General features: G+C 57.9%; 10 protein-coding genes across 10 annotated transcripts; 7 read left to right on the top strand and 3 right to left on the bottom strand.

The window, feature by feature from the left end:
• Positions 1-997: 997 nt before the first annotated feature.
• Positions 998-2,712, top strand: GLRG_07374 (uncharacterized protein; the record flags this gene model as incomplete). The annotated part of the gene is made up of 2 exons (XM_008098059.1): positions 998-1,154; positions 1,223-2,712. 2 exons carry the CDS (start codon positions 998-1,000, stop codon positions 2,710-2,712), a joined length of 1,647 nt encoding a protein of 548 aa, XP_008096250.1.
• Positions 2,713-4,561: 1,849 nt separating this feature from the next.
• GLRG_07373 (uncharacterized protein) lies at positions 4,562-5,992 on the top strand (the record flags this gene model as incomplete). Its single annotated transcript, XM_008098058.1, has 1 exon — positions 4,562-5,992. One exon carries the CDS (start codon positions 4,562-4,564, stop codon positions 5,990-5,992), a length of 1,431 nt encoding a protein of 476 aa, XP_008096249.1.
• A 1,625-nt stretch (positions 5,993-7,617) lies between these two features.
• Positions 7,618-9,370, top strand: GLRG_07372 (tat pathway signal sequence; the record flags this gene model as incomplete). Its single annotated transcript, XM_008098057.1, has 3 exons — positions 7,618-8,505; positions 8,644-8,979; positions 9,008-9,370. The coding sequence occupies 3 exons, from the start codon at positions 7,618-7,620 to the stop codon at positions 9,368-9,370; spliced, it is 1,587 nt and encodes a 528-aa protein (XP_008096248.1).
• Positions 9,371-9,745: 375 nt separating this feature from the next.
• Positions 9,746-10,150, bottom strand: GLRG_07371 (uncharacterized protein; the record flags this gene model as incomplete). Its single annotated transcript, XM_008098056.1, has 2 exons — positions 9,746-9,993; positions 10,045-10,150. The coding sequence occupies 2 exons, from the start codon at positions 10,148-10,150 to the stop codon at positions 9,746-9,748; spliced, it is 354 nt and encodes a 117-aa protein (XP_008096247.1).
• Positions 10,151-10,193: 43 nt separating this feature from the next.
• Positions 10,194-10,599, top strand: GLRG_07370 (uncharacterized protein; the record flags this gene model as incomplete). Its single annotated transcript, XM_008098055.1, has 2 exons — positions 10,194-10,289; positions 10,363-10,599. The coding sequence occupies 2 exons, from the start codon at positions 10,194-10,196 to the stop codon at positions 10,597-10,599; spliced, it is 333 nt and encodes a 110-aa protein (XP_008096246.1).
• A 1,001-nt stretch (positions 10,600-11,600) lies between these two features.
• GLRG_07369 (major facilitator superfamily transporter protein) lies at positions 11,601-13,331 on the top strand (the record flags this gene model as incomplete). The annotated part of the gene is made up of 6 exons (XM_008098054.1): positions 11,601-12,335; positions 12,387-12,428; positions 12,482-12,641; positions 12,739-12,894; positions 12,953-13,221; positions 13,284-13,331. 6 exons carry the CDS (start codon positions 11,601-11,603, stop codon positions 13,329-13,331), a joined length of 1,410 nt encoding a protein of 469 aa, XP_008096245.1.
• A 685-nt stretch (positions 13,332-14,016) lies between these two features.
• Positions 14,017-14,679, top strand: GLRG_07368 (uncharacterized protein; the record flags this gene model as incomplete). The annotated part of the gene is made up of 2 exons (XM_008098053.1): positions 14,017-14,294; positions 14,469-14,679. The coding sequence occupies 2 exons, from the start codon at positions 14,017-14,019 to the stop codon at positions 14,677-14,679; spliced, it is 489 nt and encodes a 162-aa protein (XP_008096244.1).
• Positions 14,680-14,769: 90 nt separating this feature from the next.
• GLRG_07367 (uncharacterized protein) lies at positions 14,770-15,140 on the top strand (the record flags this gene model as incomplete). The annotated part of the gene is made up of 2 exons (XM_008098052.1): positions 14,770-14,803; positions 14,866-15,140. The coding sequence occupies 2 exons, from the start codon at positions 14,770-14,772 to the stop codon at positions 15,138-15,140; spliced, it is 309 nt and encodes a 102-aa protein (XP_008096243.1).
• A 767-nt stretch (positions 15,141-15,907) lies between these two features.
• Positions 15,908-16,564, bottom strand: GLRG_07366 (uncharacterized protein; the record flags this gene model as incomplete). Its single annotated transcript, XM_008098051.1, has 1 exon — positions 15,908-16,564. One exon carries the CDS (start codon positions 16,562-16,564, stop codon positions 15,908-15,910), a length of 657 nt encoding a protein of 218 aa, XP_008096242.1.
• Positions 16,565-17,988: 1,424 nt separating this feature from the next.
• On the bottom strand, positions 17,989-19,252 carry GLRG_07365 (uncharacterized protein; the record flags this gene model as incomplete). Its single annotated transcript, XM_008098050.1, has 4 exons — positions 17,989-18,326; positions 18,385-18,891; positions 18,951-19,034; positions 19,141-19,252. The coding sequence occupies 4 exons, from the start codon at positions 19,250-19,252 to the stop codon at positions 17,989-17,991; spliced, it is 1,041 nt and encodes a 346-aa protein (XP_008096241.1).
• Between the last annotated feature and the right edge of the window lie 2,670 nt (positions 19,253-21,922).

Raw genomic sequence — 21,922 nt, 5'->3', positions numbered from 1 at the left:
CCAGTGCCAACTTACGGGACGACATGTGCACCCGGGGGTGTGTCTTCCAGTTCTTTGCTCCCTTCTCCACCGTCGTCCGCCCCCCTTGGCAGCGCCAAAATCCCCCCAGTTCAAAGTCGTAGGCCGCCCTGCCTGCTATTTAGTCCCCTGTTTGTGCTACTGGGCACCCCCCCCCCCCCCTCCCCCAAGCAAGTCTACCTCCGTGTGACACACTGTCTGGTCCACCTCGTGCCAGGTCTACTAGTACTACTACAGTAGGTATGTAGTAGACAGGTAAGTGTGTGTTAGGTGGTGTATTCTTACATACCCTCCCTCCACCCCCCCCCCCCCGTCCAGCCAAGTTCCCAGCCATCAGAACCTCTGACGCCTCCAAAGCCAATTGCGTCCCTTCGCTTCCCACTCTTTTCTATCCACCCTGTCCCACTCTTCTCACATCGCTCTCCTTCATCAAACCCCCATTCCCACCCGCCGCTCTCTTCCCCTTCCTTCTGTTCACCAACCGCACTAAGTCGTCCGCGATACTTCGACAACCTCAACAGTCGCAGTCGCCGTTGTCGACATCGCCCTCTCCCCGCCCCGGCTCTCTACAGCCCCCCGACTCTCGACCCGGTACGAAGCGAAAGGGCTTGCTATTTCCAAGGACGGCCACCGTTGAATTCATTCTGCTTTTGCGTGTTTGGTAAGTCGGTCACTACTGGTGGAGACAGCCTCGCGCCCTACGTTCCGCTCTGTTGGGGCCAGCATTCTACCTGCCGGATTCTCCCTGAATCCAGGAGGGGGAGGGGGAGGGGAGGGGGAAACGAATGAGCGCAGGCGTCGTTTTGGCCTGCATCACGCATGAGCCACTGGACCGGCCACTCGGTGTCTAACGCTCGACCAGACTGGTGCACGGCTGTCGATCGACCTCAATCCGATCTTGCGAGGTAGATCCGCATCGATTACCACCAACAACACCACCCGATAACCCTACAACCAACCCTATCATTCACCATTCACAATGACGCCCATAGTCGAGCACCGTCCCCCGGTGGACACCATCGGAGAGTCCGAGACCTTCACCGAAAGGCCGACGAGGAATGGCAAGAGAATGTTCTACGAGCTGAAGGTCTTGCAACAGCCTGAGCGTGCGCGTGCTTGTGGTTCCGGCCAAAAGTGTAAGATATACATCTCAATGTCTCTGCTGTCTTGTCTGAACCGCCTTCTGACATTTCATGATACACAGCTGCCGCTGACCGTCGTCCTGTCGACCCCCCTCCCGTCGTGCAGCTGCACGTTTACGAGGGCCCTACCAGAGAGGAAGCCCGCGATGTCACCTTCATTTACAGGGCAAACTTCTTCCTCTACGCCGAGCTCTGCCCTGCTCGCCCCATGGCCCATGGACGCGTCAACACCCCGGCCGCCACCTCGGCTCCCGTCTTGACCGGCATGCCCGTCTCCGGAATGGCCTATCTCGACCGACCTAGCGAGGCCGGCTACTTCCTCTTCCCCGACTTGTCAGTTCGCCACGAGGGACGCTACGTCCTGGCCTTCCACCTTTACGAGGACATCAAGCAGGAGGAGGATCGCGACCCGGACGGTGATGCCGCCGACGAGGCCCTCAACCCGGCCTTCATGTACAGACTGGCAGTCAAGTCGGTTCCTTTCAACGTTTTCAGCGCCAAGAAGTTCCCTGGCCTCACGGAGAGCACGAGCCTAAGCAAGACCATCTCGGAGCAGGGATGCCGTGTGAGAATCCGCCGCGACGTACGTATGAGGAGACGTGACGGCAAGCCGGCCGGAAACGATTTCGAGAACAACCCGGAGAACGAGTACAGGAATAGCAGGAGAACGCAGACGCCCGAGATCCGCAGCAACGCCGACCAATTCCGAGCTCGATCGACGAGCAACAGCAGCGAACACCGCGCCGCATACCCGCCTGCCCCCGAACGGAGGCCTTCCGCCGTCGAGTCGTCGTTCCAGGCGCCGCCGCCGCCGCCTCCACCGCCGCCCATGGCATACGGCCCGGCACCGCCGTCGACGAATGTTCACCTGCGATTCGGGTCCGACACGTCGTCCAGCGCGCCCTACCCCCCTCACCAGTACCCTCATCCTTCGGCGCAGCCACTGCCCATTTCGCCCACGGCCACTTCCTACCAGTCCAACCAGCCGTCGCCGTACCACTCCACCTCCACGTACGGCTACAGCCGGCCCAGCTCTCAATACGCCACGAGCAACCCGCCGCCGACGCCCCGTGATGTGTACGACAGACGCCCTTCCGCCATGATGGTGCCGCCGTCTCCCTCCGTCTACGGCTCGGCGCCCGGCGCCAAAGACATGGACATGACCAGACGCGAGTCCGAGTACAGGAGAGATTCACTGCCTCCCAGACAGTTGGCTCCCGTGTCGGACGCTCCCCCTCAGATGGGCACCAAGCTGCCACCTATGCTTCCTTCTATCGAGAGGCTCACGGGACCTTCCCATTTGGCCGGCCGCACGGATTACATCGAGGCCGCACCTCCCTCGATGTACAACCCGGTGCCCGAGATTGCTCGTGCCGGCGCCAAGCGTGGGTACGGGGAGACCTTCTCTGAGGACACGCGTTCCCTGTACGACAGACAACGCCCGCAGGAGCCTCACCACAGCACCTACAACCCCTACCATCCGACCGAGATGCAATACAAGCGTGCCGATGGGTCGCAAAAGCTCAGGCAAAACAACTCGTTTGTGCCTTGAGCCAGGCGGGGGGACGTGCGGTACGGTACGTGTGTGCTTCAACGGCGTTTCGGCAGCTTTTCTTGTGTCTGTAGGAATGGATATATCCGGCATCAGGGCGTTCTTGGTTGGGACAGGCATCCAGGTGTGTTTGGATGGGCGCGGGCGGGGGGGGGGGGGCAGCAATTCATCAAACTGTATAAACCACTGGGGGGAGCCATTCGCGGCGTGCTTTGGCCGCTTTTCCTATGTCATGCTTACTACTACGCGCAACAACCTCTCAACAACACTCTCTATGATCATGACGGCTGTTTGTCTAGCCACGAGCGATCAGAACATTTTCCTTGCTATCCTGTTTCATTCTCAGCAAAAAGGCCTTGGGCTGATGGGCCCTCCCTCGGCTTGATTCAAATCGGGGGTTGAAACCCGATCAATGGTGGTGGTGTGAGAAGATGGGCATAACAGATGTGTCTTGAGGTTGCCCGGTTGTCGTGTGCTGTTATGCGTGTTCTTGGGTATACGGATATCGCGTACGATGGCAGTGGTTTGGGAGGGGGGGCGGTTTCTTTTTCTTTTTCTTTTTGCCCATTGGGCCTTGAGGGCCGGGGTAATAACATTTTGGGTACTTTTTTTTTCTTTTTTTTTTCTTCATTTTCATTTCTATTTTGCATAGGAAAATGGAAAAGGTTTCAACAGTTGAGTACCATCTGTGTGAATTGCTGGCGAGGATTGTCGCGTGAACAAGCAGCGTGGTGAGTGACGATGAGTGAAATGAGAGCGCCGATAGTGAGAGTGACTGTGAGAGTGACTGTGAGAGAAAAGAGAGAGAGAGATAGTGTGTGTGTGTGTTAGTCAGTGTAGCAAAATGTGCAAGGGGCCACATGGCCAAAGCTCAAGACGGGTTTTTTTAAGGTGAGAACGGCGGGTGAGGGCAATACGCCAAGTGGAGCGTGAGAGGGTCGCGTCCAAGGGACGAACAAATGTGGGCGGCCGGACCTGTTTTGTTTGCCCGAGCAACGCAACGAGCAACAAAGGGCCATTTCCCCGGTTTGTCCCTGTGATCCGGGGGAGCGAGCAAAGCTTGCAGGCAAGCAAGTAGGTAAACAGGCTAGTTACAAGAGTAGTGAGACAGCAATAACAGGCTACTGGACAACAGCAAGGGGGAGGAGAGGGAGGCAATAGAAAAACATTACCCGTTGTACTGCGTAGCTGGCTGGCTGTCAATAGCGGGGACTCGACATGCGCGCCCGGCCCCTGTCAACACACCCGGTCTTGATCGTTGCCCTTCCAATCCCTCTACTCCGTAGTCATACAAGATCAACACGCCCAACCACGCGACGGCTGCCACCACGCACCTCACCTTACACACACATACATTCCGTCCGACTGCTCCCTCTCAATACCTCCGCACATCCCCGTCTATCCCCTCCTTCTCACCCCACTCACTCTACAGTCTTCCTTTCCCTCCTCTCATCGCCGTAGGTATTTATTTCATTATAACTACATCCTTTTCCAATATCTGCTGCAGCAGCCGTGCAAGGGAACAAGACCGCGACGACAGAGAGACCACAACAAGCGTGTACATGAGCATGTGGCATGTGTAACGCTGGAAAGTAAACAAACACCTTTCTCGGCCGTAACAGCAGCAGCAGCAGCAGCACATCGGCGTCGCAACCTCCTCCTTCTCTCTCGCCCTCTTATTCATCAAGCTCGGACGACACATTGCACCTCTCTACCGACTCGAAAGCGAGGGCGAAACGGTCGCTGAACCTTTCAGTTGACAAGCCGCAAACACCACCCATCCTCGTCATCACCACGCAGGTAAACCTCTCTCAAAACATCGACGCAGAGCATCACGACGTCAGCGACAATGGGTATGGGTGGCTCGTCAGCGCCGGGTCCGCTGACCTCCCACCCGATCACGGGCCCGTCGCCAAACATGTCAACGGCTTACAAAGCCCAGCGGCCCTCAGCGAAGCGCGCCAACTCGATACAGCGCGCCAACTCCCGCTTCGTCGAGGGGTCCATGAACGACCGTACCTCGGCCGCGCCGCCCATTGATTTCCTCGGCCCCGAAGACTCCACCGAGATTGCGCGCCGCTTCCACATGGACTTCTACGTCGAGGCCCCCGACGCCGGAGTCTTCTCGCCCGAGAGGCTTCAACGCCAGCAGTACCACCAGCCGCTGCATCAGCACTCCCAGCCGCTCCTGCACCAACCGACCGTCACCTACGGCCACGTCAAGAGACCCTCGAGCTCCTCCGGCAGCCAGGGCAGCAAGAAGGGTTTCTGGGGCGGCCTGCGCGAGAAGCTGAGCTTCGTCAGGGACAAGGGGGCTAGGCGTCCTCTCAGCCTCGACAGCAAGCTTCTCGCCCAAGAAGGCGGCAGCGACAACGAAGTCGGTGTCGGTGCCGGTGCGCCGCCGGTCATGGCTCCGGCTGGCGGCGGCGGCGGCGGCGTCGCGGGCATGCCCAGCAGAGAGGAGATCATGGCCAGCTACCAGCAGCTGATGAAGGACGGCTTCTTCGATGCGCATGCCATCCGCTCCACCCGCCAGCCGCCCCCATCCTCGCTCAACTCGTCAACCACCATGTATTCGATCAAGCCGCCTGTGGATAAAAAGTCGTTCGCCGAGCGCGTCTCGGGCCAATGGCCTCCTCCGCTGACGGAAGAGGTCGACCCGCTGCCCGAGTCCCGCGACGGAAACAGGAAGCGCGGATTCCCCCCGGGAGAGTACTCCCTTGCCGCCAAGAAGCTGCGCAAATCGACCTCGCGCGTGTCCGTGGACCCGTCCACCCCTGACCTGCAGAAGCGACGGTCCCACGCGCAGCCTGCCTCGTCGGATTCCATGCCTCCCCCGCCGCCGCCCAACTACCTGCCACCTCCCCGGCCTCCTCGCGCCGTCGGCGGCGGCACCGTCTTTGTGCGCCGGTCGTTTAGCAACCCGACGGGAGCGAACAACAGGCCGGCCAAGCACGCGCAATCGTCCTCCCTCGGCCCCGTCCTCATGGATACCGACCTCGAGGTCCCGAACCCGCTGTACGCGGCTAGCACCCGCAGCAGCATCGACTCCGACGGCTCCCGCCGCCCCTTTGCCGAGACCGCCCGCGCGTGGACCTCGCGCACTGCTCGCAAGGCGGCCGAGCCGCTAGGTCTGAGGCCCAACTCGAACCACGGCACGGCTATGCAGTGCGGACCCGATCACTTTAAGAGCCGCGGGTTTGGCTGCGAGGGAGAGAACCACATCGCCGTGCAAGAGCGCGAGTTGCCCAGCCGATGGAGGGGCATGCGTTTCACATAGGGGAAAGTTGTCTGCTAGACGACCGCATACATGTTCCCATGGGTTTTTGCCAAGCTTGGTAAGGCTACAGTGGAAGGGAGGGGGTGTTGAAACCCAGCACACCGACTTCCAGGACGAACGAAGCTCACGACTTTTGACGACTTGTAACGACCTTTTTTGTTCTTTTTTTTTTTTTTCTTCTTTTTCTTTTCACGAAATCTGCATCGACCGCGCGGTACGAGTTTGTTGTCTTTCCTAACGACGGGTCCGGTATCATGGAAACCCCACCAAAGCTCGGTTGCCCCGGCAACGAACCGCCACTCACGGCACCAATCGACTTTTAGTGTTCCACGCACAAAGCGAAAACAAAGGACGCGAGTGAGGGAATGATGGACGGACTCGGGCGGGGGGACCCCCAATCTATTGTGTGGAAACAGAAAAAAAAAACCAAAGAAAGGGGGAAATGGTGTGGGCGTTATGAGGGAACGGCCGGGGAGGTTCTTGCTCGACGGTGGGCGGGGGGGCCTTTGCTTTCCCTGATGATTTCGCGATTTCCTGTCGTTGAGGAAAGTCTGTTGTTCTTTTTTTGCATTTCTCCTTCTCTTCTCTCTCCATGGACGTATGTAGCCGACACCTGCGGTCCTCTCCCCCGTTCGTCTACCTCTTCTTTACAGAGACACACGGGCGGGATGAGGGGACACACCGGGGTGTTCTTTTTTTGTTCGTTCCTGTCATTTGCGCTGCCAGTTGTCGTCGCCGCCCTCGAAGAGGGGGGCCTTACGCAGTATATAGATGGCCTGGATGTGTTGATATGGGATGGGTTGGACTGAAACTGCCTTGGCCCGCTTGTTGGAGTTGTCATGCTCACAAAAGGCCCACGTTACGGCACCGGCGGTGGGTTCTCTGGGGGAGGAGAAGTGTAGTCGAGAATCGACGGGGCCATACAAGATAGGGGTAGGGGATAGGATGTGTTGTCGGTTCGGGGGGGAGAGGAGACTCTCCTTCCGACGTGACGCCACGCGATGCGGATGAATCGAAACCTGGCCCTGTCGAACGTGGCTCTTGTTCATTCCTCTTTTCTCTGTGTGTGTGTGTTTGTGTGATTGGGTGCGTGTGTGGTGTGGCTTTACTTGTAGACGTCCGAGGCAAGGCAAGGCAACGTTTCGACTTTTCGTGTTCCACAGGGGTTTGTTCAGGTCGTTGAGGCTCGGTGATGGCCCCGGTGGAAGAGAGACGAGGGGATTTCGTCCATCAGAGGCCGGGTTCTTTTGGGTGGTCTTCCCCGACCCCTGAATCAACACTCCCCCTCACACTCTTTCTTCTCGGGTCAGAAACGACTGCTGAGTGCTGTTTCTGGCAACCGAAGACGGCGGTCTCCGAACGGTCTGTCTCTCCCTCCGGAAAGGAAAAGAAATGCCACCGAGAAGCTCCGGCAATGTTATAAGGTGCACCGCAGCCACCCCCCACCGCAACCACAACTATGAAATCGGCAGCCGTTCTCGACAGCCGCGGCACCGCCGACCGAGAAATACCAGAGATGGCATGCTGAAGAGAACGAGCGACGTCGTGGTCCCGCACCCGTAAACGGGCCACTCAGCGATGGGCTCGAAACCATGGAGCCGACCGTTTCGTCGCGTTGGTCAGCGATGCCGGACCCCGTCACGTCGGGTACAAGCTCGAGCTCCATGTCGCGACGAAACTCGCAATATCAGCTACCACCGACGACGGCCCTGCATCCTTCATTGGTGTCGGCGTCGGGACACCCGGCCACTGACGACCCAATGGACTTGGGCAGGTCCAGGAGAACGGGTGCGGTTGTTGATATCGCCAGTAACGGTTCATCCGTACTCGATATCGACCTATTCACTTCCGTCAACGACGGCACAGGCTCTGATATGGCCTTCGATTGGACAAATCAACCGCGTTCGGCACTCGAACCCCTGGACAACCTCCTCCTCCCCTGCCTTTCACCCCGCTCATTACCTCACAGCGACTTAGAAGAAGACATATCCCCCGCAGAGCTGAGTGCGCTGCACAATCACTATTTCGAGTCCATCTACTTCTCCTTCCCCTTCTTGAACAGAGATCGGTTCTTGGCAGAGTCCGCGGCCGGCGGCGGCGGCAGCAGTAGCAGCAGCAGCCCTGCAGTGTCCGCTCTGGTCTACGCCGTGGCCCTGGCCGGCTGCGCTCATTCTCCAAAGGGCCCCGGCAAACAGTCCACATGCTACAGTCTGGCACGCAACTACGCTGAGAAATGCGGACGAGACGGCTACCTGAACGACCTCAACTTCCTACAGGCCCTGCTGTTCATCGGCCGCTTCGAGGCCATGGACCGAAAGCTGGAGAGGAGCTGGCTGACGCTGGGACGAGCCGCCATGCTTTGCACGCTTCTGGAGCTGCCCCAGATGGACCAGAGGGGCGAGGGCGGCGGGATCCAAGACGGTGATGGGAGGCAAAGTGGCTCTCGCTTGTGCTTGCCGCCTACGGACGATTCCCGTCCTTTTGGAAGAGCGACGACGCACATTTTGGGGGCTGTATATATTGCAGAGTTACGTCAAAACACGTACAGGCTGGCAATGCCATCTCGGTGATGTCAAGGTGAATTTGATCCATCCATTCGTCACGCACTTGAAGGCAGGTCAGCTGACAAAATGCCCCCCCCCCCCCCCCAGAACTTCCGAATCAACCTGCCGTCCCCGGGCCTGCTGAGGTCCGATCTAGTACCGCGGGAAATGCCATTCCTGTCAAACATAAGCAGCGAGTCTGGGCACGAGATCTCGTCTTACGCCGGCTGCGTCCTGATGGTCGAGCTAGCCCTGCGCTGCTTCGACCACGGACAAGAGCGCGCCTCGGCCGGGTTCTGGGACGGGTACTGCGCTTTGGTCAAGACCACGGACGAGCTGTTCAGCCTGCTCAAGAGGCACCTCAACGCCACGCCCATCCGCGGAGACCCGGTCGCCTTCAGCATGTACCCTGAACCTGCGCGCCACCGAGATCTTCTCGCACGAGTCTGCCATCGCGCGGAGCGAAGAGCAGGGGCTGCCGCCGCTCATGACCGCCGAGAGCCAACGACGCGCCACGGCCGCGGCGTTCCTGATATCGAGCGCGGTGCGCCTCATCCTGCCGTCGCCGTGGAAGGCGCACAACAGCATCATCATGCTGCAGGCCATATTCATCGCGTGGCCTCTCACCATGGCCCTCAAGGCCTTGTACCGGGAACTCGTGCAAGGGGGGAACCGCGAGACCTTGAACGGCGTCGTGGCTTCGTCGAGGTTACTCCTCGCCTTCTTGGATCACATTGAGGAGTCGGGAGGGCACTGGCACCAGTGCGTGGCCCATGTCGAGGCGAAGCTCCAGGAATGGAATGAAAAGAACGGTTTCAACTCCTTGGCTGTGTAGGAGGCTTGTGATGCGTGTGAAAGCTCAACAGACGAACGGGAATGAATGCTTGCTTCGGATGCCTGCGCCGAGGAAGTTCCTATAGATGAGGTGGCAGTATCAAGACAAGGAGAGAGGTGTATACCTTTTTGGCTTTCATGGAGTGAATTTAGCGTTGCTAGGAAATTCTATGCGAGAGTAACGAAGAATAAGAACAGTATCTAGACCAAAACTGTGCGCTCTAGCCGTAACCCGCTGACTACGAAACTTCGTTGACGGAATGTAGAAGTTTTCTCGGCCTTCTGTTTCAACCGCATCATCCTTCAGACTGCTGGTAAAAAAGAACAGGAATACAGCGTCACGAGACGCGCCCGAAAGAGAGTAATCAAAGAAATATCAGCCGCCCTGGTACTGCTGCTGCTGCTGCTGCTGCTGCTGCTGCTGCTGCTCCAGGATGGCGACCTCGAACGAGTCCAGCAGCGCCTCTTCCTCGATGCCATACATGCCCATGCGCTTCAGAGAGTCTTCTATCTCGAGGTTCTGCGCCACGACGCCGACTCCCAGGACCATGGGAAGAACCACGGCGCACGCAGGTTTGCCTTGGGAGCGGCGCAGACGGGCCAGCGCGTCCGTGTAAGAGTTAGCTGCAGCGTAGTTAGCTTAGGCCGGCGTGCCGAGGACGCCTAACGCCAAACTCGTCATAAGGAAGAAGTCCAGCGGGAGGTCGGCAGTCGCTTCGTGTAGGTTCTTGCTGCCAAGGACTTTTAGCCGGATAGACGTCGTCCAGCTATCATAAGGCATGTTCTGGAACAGGCCGTCCTGCAAAAGAAAAAACTGTGTTAGCATGGAGTTTGAAGCAGCGACATTCAACGCGTGGACCAGAAAGAGGTACCTCGAGCAGGGCAGGAAGCACTCGTACTTCATATACGACTACATTCCGGTAGGTAACATCATTTTTGGTCATGCAGAAGGGCAACGCGTTGCCAGTAAACAAGGCAGCATCGCGCTCACAGCTACGGGAGCAGTACATTGACACGCTCATGAGGGATCTGGGCCTCAACCCCTTCCACAAGAGCAGTGTCTTTGAAGAGTGGTTTGTCAGGTACAAGCCAAGCGACTACCGTACCATTCTCGATGAATATCGCAGCATCCGACGTCATCAGTTGGAAACGCGGCCCCTAAATCGTCACGCCAAGGCATCAGGTCAGGGCACCGCGGAAGCAAACGGGCATTCGGCCTGGCCAAATTGAGCATCGCTGGGCTGAAGCTTGGGACAGGCCTAGGACATCAAGATGGAGATAGCGGCCTTGACATTGGAATATGCCGTAGCAGACAGAAAATCAGTAGATATTTCTATTATAGGACTGACAAGAACCATTCTCTAACATTCCTTGTCATCGATTGCTCTATATTGCTATCTCGATGTGTATAGCAGACTTCTTAAACAATAAGATATTGCACTTTTGGTCCAGATACTTTGATATGCGTCTGGATCAGCTGTTTGACTGCTGGATTCTTTTGTCCAGATCATCCACTGTCATTAGGTATATAGGTACTCTGTACCTTTGGTAACGGCCTAGGTAGGTAGGTACTGTAAGTACGTACCACGGACGCTTCTAGTCTGACCAATAAGATGACTTCCTCGGTGTAGAGCGGACTAGCGCCCGTAGTGGATACCCTGATTGACGAATGAAAGCTCTCCCTCGGCCGCGGAAGCCCCGTTCCTCGGCATGAGTGGCCTGTGCGTCACTGTTTTCCAGAGTGGGTCCCTTGGCCTCCGTCTCCGTCCCGTGCCCGCGCTCCGTCTCCTTCACCTTCCCGGGCTGCATTAATCTGAACACACCCTCTTTTTTTACCACACAGCATGCTGCACTCACCTTACTTCTACCAAATACTTCCTCACATCTCAGCCGACAGCCCATCACCGACATGGGTACACAACACCTCTTACTGGATTTTCCGAACATGAGCCTCGAAAACATGTCGCCGGGCCGGAACGGGCCCCACCCCGAGAAGCATGCGGACACTGCGAATTCCGACTCCCAGAGTCCCCCCGGGAGCGCAACGGCAGCAGCTGCGACTATCCCTCGGTCGAAAAGACTAGTGCTCGCAACATTCATGGCTGGAAGGTGAGCAAGCCCCTGGCCTCGATCTGGCATAGCATAGCGTTCGTTATGCTTAGGCCTGGGTATCTACCTATTGCTAACATGACCCGTTTTCTCCCCTTCAGTGGGCCGTCGCTTACGCCGCAATGCTCTCCAAAACCTTCCTCTTCTCACTCGATAACATCATCGTCGCCAACATCCAGCCGGCCATCATCAACGACTTTGGCCGTCTCGAGCTACTGTCGTGGATCGGCACCGGCTTCGCCCTCGGCACCATTTTCATCCTGCTTTGGGGCAAGGTATACGGCGTCTTCAACATCAAGTGGGTCTACATCTTCAACATCTTTCTGTTTGAGGTCCCCAATCAACTACTGACTCTGTGGGCCTTAGATCGGCGGCGCCTTTGCCGCAAGCAGTGCCACCTGGAGATGGGTAAATTTTTTTCTACTCTCCCTTTCAGTTCCTGCCATGCCACACAAGTGCTGACCAGCGGCGGTCAGGGATTCTACGTTAACCTCCCGGTGGGCGCTGCCTTTGCCCCGGCCTACTTCCTGTTATTCCCAAGCGTCGACCCCCATCCCACCAAGACCCTGGCCGAGAAGTTGCGCCTCATTGACTGGGTCAACTCAATCATCTTCATCGCTGGATCAGCCTGCCTGACCGTTGTTCTCACATTTGGCGGAGTCATCTACCCTTTCCGGTCCGCTACCGTCATCGCCTTGTGGATAGTCACGGGCGTCCTCTTGATCGCCTTCGTCGTCCTTCTCAAGCTGAACCCATTGGTCTCCAAGGAGAATCGCCTGTTACCCCTGCACTTCTTCAAGCAGCCGATCCTGATCAACATGCAGCTTCAGGTACTCCTGTCGTCGGGAATTGTCCTCGTAGGCTATCCCTCTCCCCGCCCTTTCGCACATGGAGCTAATCGTTGCAAGGCCATGACATACTACGTTCCGCTCTACTTTCAATTCATCAAGGTAGGTCAGTAAGGCTTCTTGGCTCTTCGGGAACTGATTTTTCAATCACTTAGGACGACGGGGCGCTCGACGCTGGAGTCCGCTTGCTTCCCCTGATCATGTTCATGGTCTTCGCCTCCATGGTCAACGGCTTCTTGATGCCGCGATACGGAATGATCCCCGTCTGGTACATTGGAGGCAGTTCACTTACGCTCATTGGCACTGCTCTCATGTGTAAGTCTTTTCATACATCCGATACGTCTACTATCATAGTCTCCTCGGAACCCTCAGAAGCACGAACAACACACCGGCCTTAACCACCATCCCACAGACACAGTAAATGACACTACGGCCAATGCCAACATCTACGGATACAACATTCTCGTAGGAGCCGGCACCGGATGTTACATCGTGGCCGGTTTCGCCATTGTGCAATCCCTGGTCCCTGTTCACGACATTGCAAATGCCGTCGGCGCCATGACCATCTGTACGTTCCCAAAACCCTTGGTCGTACGGAGAGAGCTGACACAGTTCATCACGCCCAGCCCAGGACCTCGGCATGGTTCTCTTCCTGGCCATCAGCGGAAGCCTCTTTCACAACATAGCCGTCCAGAAGGTCGGCGATGCCCTCCCGGCTTTCCCCCACGCCGAGATCGGCAACCTTATCGCAGGAACCAGCAGCAGCGCATTCCAGGAGTTGACGGACGCCGAGAAGGCCCTGGTGATCCCCGAGATTGCGAGCGCCATGACCAGTATCTGGGCGTTTTTCCTTGCGGCAGCCGCGCTGAGTGTGGTGTGCTCTGTGCCGCTCCTGGTAAGCAAACATGGCTTGACCTTTTCGCGTCCATGGCATTGTGACCCTAACCTACATGGCAGAAAGCCAAGTTGGGCGGTGGCAAGATTGCGCCAGTCGCCGCGGCGTAAGAAATGACGCAGATTACCGACATCTCTGGGAGGAAGCAAGATGCACCGGGTGAAAATGAATCACCGACGTTGATTTTCAGGCTTTGAGCCATCTGGTACAATCCTATACCGGGGGATTAGGAAGCGAGGGAACATCATCGCTGTTTCCGAGGCAGTCCCACGGGCTACATATCTTCAGATACCTGAATGCGAATCACTGTTCCGCGTAATGATTGCGGTCCAAACATAAGAGTGAGCTCTTTACGCGATCAATGTCGGTACGAGAAACCATAGAGACAAGTTTTCAAAGAGTCTATCATAAAACCGAATTCAGTCAGCCATATCAATTTTCAAACCATTCCCCCCCCCCCCCAGAAGAACAATACAAGTAGCTTTTCGAGTCCAAGTTCAACTGTTTAACATGATGCGCTCGCAGAGAAGTATTCAGACGGATGGAAATCCCAAGCCGATGCTAGAGTTGCATTTCACTCTCTTGGAGCGCACGTAACGATCGTTCTACTCTGCCATCCGGTACGTTTCGTTCTCTCCTCCCGCCAAATGCCACGCCTCCCTCTCAAACCCGCAAACGTGCTGCCTGGAGAAGGCAAGGTGGAACAGCCAAATCGCCGACCACAGGACCGTCAAGGCCCCGAGGACCTGGGGGAACACGGCCTCGAAGCCCCCGTTCCAATCGCCCCACGATATCATGAACCGGCGGCCGCCTTTCGCGTGCGCGTTCCGCTTCCCGCCGTCGTCGCCGCCGCCGCCGCCCCCCCTCTCTCGCGCCTCTCGCTCCTTCTCGGCGGCCAACGTGTCCTGTCAGGCTGCGGCGCTGCCCGCGACGGCGTTGGCGATTCTTCTCCAGCCGCTGCTCGTTTTCGCCCCGGCGTGGATGGGCCGCGGCGGAACTGGTCTGCATCACGGATGCATCGCGCTCTTCCGGGTGGCTCCGGTAGCCGTCTCGGCCTTCTATCTCGGTCTTTCGTCGGTTCTGCCTCGAACAAGCGCAGGCACGTCGCGGTCGTCGAAGAGACGAGTCGTCGCATCTCTCATTCTCGCCGGCACCGTCGCATCGGCCGTTCACTTCTATACTGCGGCCGGCGCGCGGCTTTCTCGAGACGGAGATACATCGCTGACGAGACTGTTTATTCCAACGAGCGGCTTCGCCGACCCCGTACACTCTCTGTCGCAGACGGACGGTCTGCCCGCCGAGTACGCCGCGCTGTTGGAGAATCTCCACTTGTTCTCGCAATGGGACTGGTTGAAGAGGGCAAAATTTTGTGTTGAGAGACAAGGATTGGCTGTGCTTGACGATGTGGTGGATAGTGACTTAAACAAGAAGCGCAGTAACGAGAAGGAGAGTGCCTGAGGAAACTCCATCTAGATCTATGTAAAGTGGCCAACAGGAAATCTAACGCCATGGCACCGTTGAATAAATCATAGGTTCATTCCGTTTCCCATGAGGATTCGTCTGCAGAAACAGTCTCCTATAGGTAAGTTACACACGCGGCAAAACGACCGTCTCTCCCCAAAGCCGAAGCAACCTCGTCCATAGGGGGGCACCGGCCGCCTCAGGAACCTCCCGAGGCAGCACCGGCTATGATCATCATCTGGTGCATCCGCCGCCGGTCCACCTCCTTCTTCAGCATGCCCACGCAGCTCGCGACGACGAGCGCCTCGACCGCGTCCCGCGCGCGGCTGCCCTTCGCGCCCGTCCACCGCGACAGGTCGACCGCCAGCCTGCCCCCGTTCCCCGCCGCGCTGCGCCCGGTCCCTTCCGTTCTCGTGCCCGGCCCGCGCACGAGCTGGGCGACCCGCGCCGTCGCGTAGAGCGCTGGTCATTTCACGCGAGTCGGATGCAGACTGTACTCAGGGGTGCGGGTAAGAGGTCTGCCGATTACGGTTTAATGGCCCACTACTCTCTACTTGAGCGGTGACCCACCTCTATGCCCTATAGGCACTCTCCCGATTATCTCAGGACACGCCGCACGCCTGGCCGTAGCCAATTACGGTATTACGGTGTGGATCAACGCACATCACCGGTTGAGCTGAAGGATTTCGAACCTTCTGGCGATAAATCTACTGTACAGAATACTTAGCTGGCTGCGAGTTCCTAGCATTTGTAACCCTTCGTAACGGCACTCTCTGCAATGCCGTCGTCTACCCCACACTGCCATGCCCGCTGAATTGGTGGTAAAGCGTCCCTTCAGTCACTGACATTTACGGCGGTAACCCTGACGCGGCACGACATGCCTTTGCCCGGCGACAGTTACAGATCATGCGCCACGATGATCTGCGAGCGCACATTGTACTCTTAGTTTAAATACTACAACACCCTTCTGCTCATAGTGGCCCCCCCCAGCTCGGGGACGAAGTCTGGTTTGCAACTTCCCCCGCGGGGCGGCTTCCCTTTGCGGCCCGTCCACGGGACAGGATCCCTGGTCAGGTGAAGCTATTTCCCACGGTCCGGTCCAGAACGTTCCCTACCGATGCGAAAGCACGGCACGAGCTGGGCGACCCGCGCCGTCGCAGGGTCAGATACGTGAGCCCGCCGGCGCGACGCGCGTCACGAGCTCGCAGACGAGGAGGTCGAATCTCTAAGTTATCACCCGGCGGCGACCTTCCCGGCGAGAGGCGTAGCGCCACTGGAACGTCCCCAGGGGCGTCTCGAGGACCTGGGCCCGCGACACGAGGGACTTTGGCATGACCGACACGTCCAGGTCCCCGTCCGCCGCGGGCTCGCCCGGCGGGGAGACGAGCGCGCGCGGCAGGCGGAGGATGGGCGGCTTGCCCGGCCCGAATCGGTAGAGCGTCGTGCACACGGGCGACTGCGAGGCGTCGTCGTCGCGGCCCCTCACGAGGTGGCAGCTGTTGCTGCCGCGGGAGAAGCGGAGGGAGACGTACGCCGGAGTGGACCCGGGGGCCCGGGACCCCCCCGCCTCGACGCGGTAGATGGGGATCGGGTCCGGCCGGGTGCCGACGGGCAGCGAGAGCCACGGCTTCCCCGCGGTCTCGACCTGGAAGTGGACCGTGGGCGCGAAGGGCACCCGCGGTGGTCCGTCCGGGCTCCCGAGCGTGTCATCTCGGCTCGCCGTCGCTGAGGCGGTGGCGGTGGCGTCGTCGTAGGCGGGAGGAAGGCTGGCAGTCGACGCCGAGGGTGCGATTTCGGTCAGCTCGACCTCTGTCGCGCAGGCGTAGGTGGGCAGGGCGGAGGTGCCGTGGATGTCGTGGGACTTGTCTGCGAGGACCGACATGGTGGGTTGCCAGGGCTGCTGGCTAGCCGTGCAGGAACCGACTATTACTCGGAGGAAGGGCTGCTTGATGTGTCGGTATTGCTGGTTGTGGCTTTGTCTCGATCGCGCCTAGTCCTTCAAGAGCAATCAACAAGCAAATTTCGTATAGGACTGACTCCAAGGGGAGCTTTTGCAGTGGGTAACCTTGGTGTGTTTGGTGTAGTGGTCCTGGGTCCGAAGGGGACGGTATGCGACCTTTATTATATGTTTCGCTTTCACGGGTGCCGACTTCAACGTCGAGCAAAAGCCGAACTATAAAGCCTCAGGATGAGGAGGGGAAGGGGGAAAAAGGTAACAAAATCTACGTGTGCGAGGAATTCTCTGAAAACGTAGCCCGTCCAATCGAGATTCTAGCATACCGTGAGCGTCCGAGGCGCAGCAAGCTTCACATCAGACCCGTGGATGGCTCGGGTCTTGCGGGCTCGACACAAGGCAGAAAGAAAGCTTGGCTTTTCCCAAACAAGAACACAAGCAATGGTTTTTGAGCCCATCCCTCTCTCTCCCTCCAACCCCCCCAAATGACCACATAACTCCGCCCACGCTAACCTACGCGTCGCAACCGTATTGCTCGCATGTCTTACTTCTTATTTTGTTATATTTTTACGGTGGCTCGGTACGCCGAGGAACAGGAGGACAAGACAACGCTATTCTGTGTTGGGGGTTAGGACGGTCGGGTCGGTCAACCCCCGCCCCGAAGCCGGCCGTCACAATTGGCCGACGGCCCCACAACCGACCGCGCCGCATTCCTCGTTTTGTCAACCCTGACCAATCAGATGCATCGTCTCCCGGGAGGGGGAGGGAGGCGGCGGTGCGGTGACGACGGGGGGCACGGCGGCCGCGGAGAGCGAGAGAGCGAGAGAGAGAGAGAGAGAGAAAGAGAGAGAAAGAGAGAGGAAGAGAGAGGAAGAGAGAGGGAGAGAGAGAAAGAGAGGTGGGTCACATCACAACGCCCGCACTGCCTGATGAGGATGAGGATCAGCAATATTTTTGGACCTGTGATCGGCCCATGGGATGAAGAGTGCTTATCTCGTCTCGCTTCTGTCGGAAATGACACGCATGGTCGGTTGCTCGATGATGTGGAACCACGTGGATCGCATCGATTGATCAACAAGGCGTAGGGCTGGGCATGCCGTGCTGGGATTCTCGGATACGGCGCGAAGCAGTGGTTCGTAACTTGACTTGGAAAACTGATCAAACCCTTCTTGACTTGATCGGCTGGCTACGGAATGGAGCACTATGGCGGGTTCGGACAGCTGTGAGAAACACCCGCTCAACCAGACGCGTGCGTCCCAGACTGGGAACCGAGGGACAGTTGGTTGGAACATGATGGTTTCCTCAAGACTTCAAATCGTCCACTCTTCTATCGCACCGGCTGGCGCCACTATTCAGCATCTCTTTCCGAAGAACCCCAAATCTTGTTTCAGCCGTGCCTCGACCCATACCGGCCACCGATTGTATATGAGGTGCTCGTGGTCGACCTGCTTGTTGAGATACCCCAGCCAGCGGATGGTGCCCGGGTCGGCGGCGCTCTCCTCCTTTGGCGGCGGCGCCTTCTCGCGACACTCGTGCTCGGCGTTGGTGATGAAGGCCATGATCTGCTTCAGCGCGATCCAGTGGCTCGCCAGGAGGATCATCGTCTGGTTCCCCGTGTCGATGACGCGCTGGAACTTCTCGTGCGGGAGCTGGATCCACCAGCCGTAGTGCTTTGTCAAGGTTTGGTATGCTATGTAACGCAGCGCTCGTCAGCATTTCCACGTTCAGCATCGGTCGAAGCGACTTACCTTCCCATGACGACGTGTGCAGCTTCGTCGCCATCGCCATGATGAGTTCGAAATACTCAACCTCCACCACGTCCCGGCAAAGCCCTCTCAGCCCACCAATCGCCTCGACCGCGCCGTCCGCCCACTCCCTCCGAATCAGCGGCAGGTCGGCCATTCTGGGCTCCAGCACGGCGCTCGAATCCTCGCCCATGACGTTCACGAAGATGGGCTTGATGCCCTTGATCCACATCAGCGTGCCGACGATGAGGATGCCGCGGATGAAGGTCATGTACTCGGCCATGCCGTCCTCCAACGTCACCGACTGGAACGTCAGCGCGAAACACGTCGCCACCAGCGCGTTGGCGTGCTCCGAGGTCGTGCCTGCTGCCGGGCCAGCTCGGCCAGAGACTTCTTGATGGCCTCGATGGCCTTGATGCGGTGCGCCATGACGAAGACGAGGAGGCTCGGGTCCGTGTTCATCAGGTCGCAGGCGGCCATGCCGAGGATGGCGTGCATGAGGAATTCGTACTTTGGAGGTTTTTAGTAGGTAGGTTGGTTGCCTGGACGGGCGAAGAAAGGGGACCTACGCTCTGAGACAGGCACGGGACCTCGTGCGTCCAGATGTTCTCGTTCCCTATGGGGTGATGTGGATAACACCGCAGCATGAAGTGCTGGAAGAACCTCATGTCTTGTAGACTAAACAACGGGACTTGATGATGCGGCTAGGCGTGATATCGAATCAGAGAGGCGGCACGGGATTCACCTGTCGGCACATACCTGATGCACTATAGCCGGGGAGTTTGGGTATTCGCATTTGAGTCCCGATTTGGCGCAATGACCGCAAGCCGGGTGCGTCTCCTGGCACTGCAAGCAGAGTTAGGGGACACATGCCAAAGGCTCATCAACTTGAAAGCTTGCCTTGATTCGCCTTCTCTTGCAGTTGAAACACCCCCTTCGGCTCTTTGTATGTCTTCTCCTCTCAAGTCGCTGTCTCGGAGCAGTGGAGTTCTGTATCGACCCATCTCCGCCCAAGTTCCCGGCTCCAGACTGAGACGCTCTGTTCGGGGACGATTCTGAAGGCGTCTCGCTCGAGTATATATTCTCGTCCCCCAACAGCAGCAGCTCGTCACTCAGGAAGAGAGCTCCGTGATCGAAATCGTTCAGAGCAGGCGCGGCGGCCAGCAGAGGAAGGGATGGCCGAGCAGTATTGTTCATGATGCCGCGGGTATCGTCTCCCGGAGCAGTCCGGGTGAGCAGTAAATTCGGCTCCTTTGACAATCTGGCAAAGGGATTATGCACCCGCCAGGAGCTACGGAGAAGGGCTTGGATCTGGGCAAACCAGCTTCAACGGTCGAGCTAGATTTGACCTGGCGTTGCCTTCAGCTCGAAGCGGGCACGACGTCGATGGCTAGGCAGCCCGGTCACGTGTGGCGTTATCAACGACTGTCATTGTGGCAGGGCGTCGGGCGATTGATAGCCCGCCGTGGTGTCCGTACTAGTCTCATGTTCGGCGATGCCGCGATGTCATTGGTCACTTGTAATCTTCAGCCGTAACCGTCATTGGTGTAGCCGTGGAGGCTGCGCAAGGCAAGGCTCTCTAGGAATGTTGCTAGTAGATACTTGTTTCTCGCCGAGCGAGGCCTGTACGATGTCGGCACACGAGGTCTGAACGGTCGTGGGTCGCCGGTAAGCGAGAACGACGATATCGGGGCATAGGTTCCTCCCGGGAATACGGCATCCCCGGAGGTGTGGATCTCGACCGGCCTACCACCGAGCACGGTAGCGTTTTTCTTCCAATACACTTTGTCAGAGTTGTGAGTGATTTCTGTGGACGCGTCACTTGACTTGTTGTTGAAGATGGAAGATGGAGGCCGAACATCGAGATTTTTGCGACGTGGTGGGCAGGCACCCGGGATTTGATTGATGCATACGTCAACAGCCTTTGGAGGATTGACCGAACACTGAGAACCGTAAAGCGAACATTGTGGGGACTCTGGGGCGGACAAACGTGTTTTCCTGTGCAATCGTCGTGCATAAACTCAATCTTCAAGATAAGAGGTAAAAGTAAAAGCAAGTGACATCGGACGAATATTAATTGTTGTGCTGCGTTTATGCTCTGCATCTATCCGAAGCCCCCGTGTTCCGAACTTCCGGTAGTTGCTCCATCTTGCGCGCCTCACGGCTCTGAGTCGTATGCCCGGGAAGTCGGCTTCAGCCTCAGTGGGGCCACTGTGCCAGAATAAGACAGGCTGTGAGCGTCCAGAATGGTGCTGATTGCCCTGATCGAGGACCGTGGCCGGCATGAGAGCGTCGAATGATGGAACCGAAGGGGGGGCATTCCAAGGGTCTAGCGTCGGCGTGGCGCTGAGTTAACCCGGGCTGGCCGTCTCATCCTGGCACATTGTGTCCTCAGGAGCTGGTCGAGTGTCAAGCGCGATCGTCGGGCCTGACAAGCTTTGGATAATCCGGAAGACCAGGCATTCTACGGTTGGTGTACGGATACCTACACTAGCACTAGTTTGCCTTTTGGGTAGAGCAGCAGCTGGGCGGCTGTCAGAAATGGGCCAGGGAAGTGGGCGCCAAGTGGCAGAATGGGCGTCATCTTCTGGGATGACGGATGGGATTCGCTGGCTATCTGCCCCGCGGCTGCGGGAGCTCATTTCGCTTACGGTTTCACAGCCGGCGCACTGGGGTCGGCCCTACAGGGTCCATCGATGTGTCGAACAGTCGTGTGCTTCTTGGATACGATGCCAACTCCCAGGCCTGGGAACATGAGTCTGGACCTCGTATGCCGACAGTCCGCCCTAGAGATCCATCAGGTTCCACGTACTATCTAGTCAGGTCAGCTAAACGAAAAAGGGGATAGGCGCGTCAAAGCACCAAGTAAGTCGACGACGATCACGTGGGTCGGCCCCAGCCCAAAGTGGTGAAACGGGGACCTTGTTGCCTCTCCCGTCGGGCCCATTCTCCCATGACAATAGCACTTACAACCTGTATTACTAGTCCAGACTGACTGTCCAGCGGCTTGCCCCAAGCGCGGAGCCGCCGTCCCAACTCCGTCTGACACTAGCGCCGTGGGACTGGATACGGGACTCTAAAGTGCAGGTACGTGTGTCCGTAAATGATAGGGCTCTGCCTGCCAACCCTGGCTGACGCCTCCAGCCCAGCTGAGCCTGGCCATCCAACCCAACCAAGCCCCAAGCCGAGGCTTCGTCAGTATTGGGGGGGAGGGGCCGCGCGGTTGCTGGCTGGCAACGACCTTCAGGGAAAGTGACTCATGGGTTGTGAGGCTTCACCCACCCCCGAGAGGGGCCGCGTCAGGGCGGACGAAGACACGAAAGGGTGGGCCGCGCCTTGGTGGTAATATCCGGTGATGGCTCTGTCTCTGGCGCATTGGAGATAATTTTGCACGTCTCCCTGGTGATGTCGTAGGGCTCTCATCATTAGGGGGTAGAGAGGGAGCGGGGTCCAAGACCATGGTGACGAGTTTTTGAGTAGAAACCTTTCGGGGAGGAGGCGAATAGAGGGATTTTCTGTAGGGAGAATTGTCATCGATAGC

The sequence above is a fragment of the Colletotrichum graminicola genome, assembly GCF_000149035.1.
Source record: "Colletotrichum graminicola M1.001 genomic scaffold supercont1.30, whole genome shotgun sequence".
In the NCBI taxonomy this organism is placed as follows: Eukaryota; Fungi; Ascomycota; class Sordariomycetes; order Glomerellales; family Glomerellaceae; genus Colletotrichum; species Colletotrichum graminicola.
The sequence above is the reverse complement of the archived record's forward strand: the minus strand, read 5'-3'. Positions and strand labels throughout refer to the sequence as shown.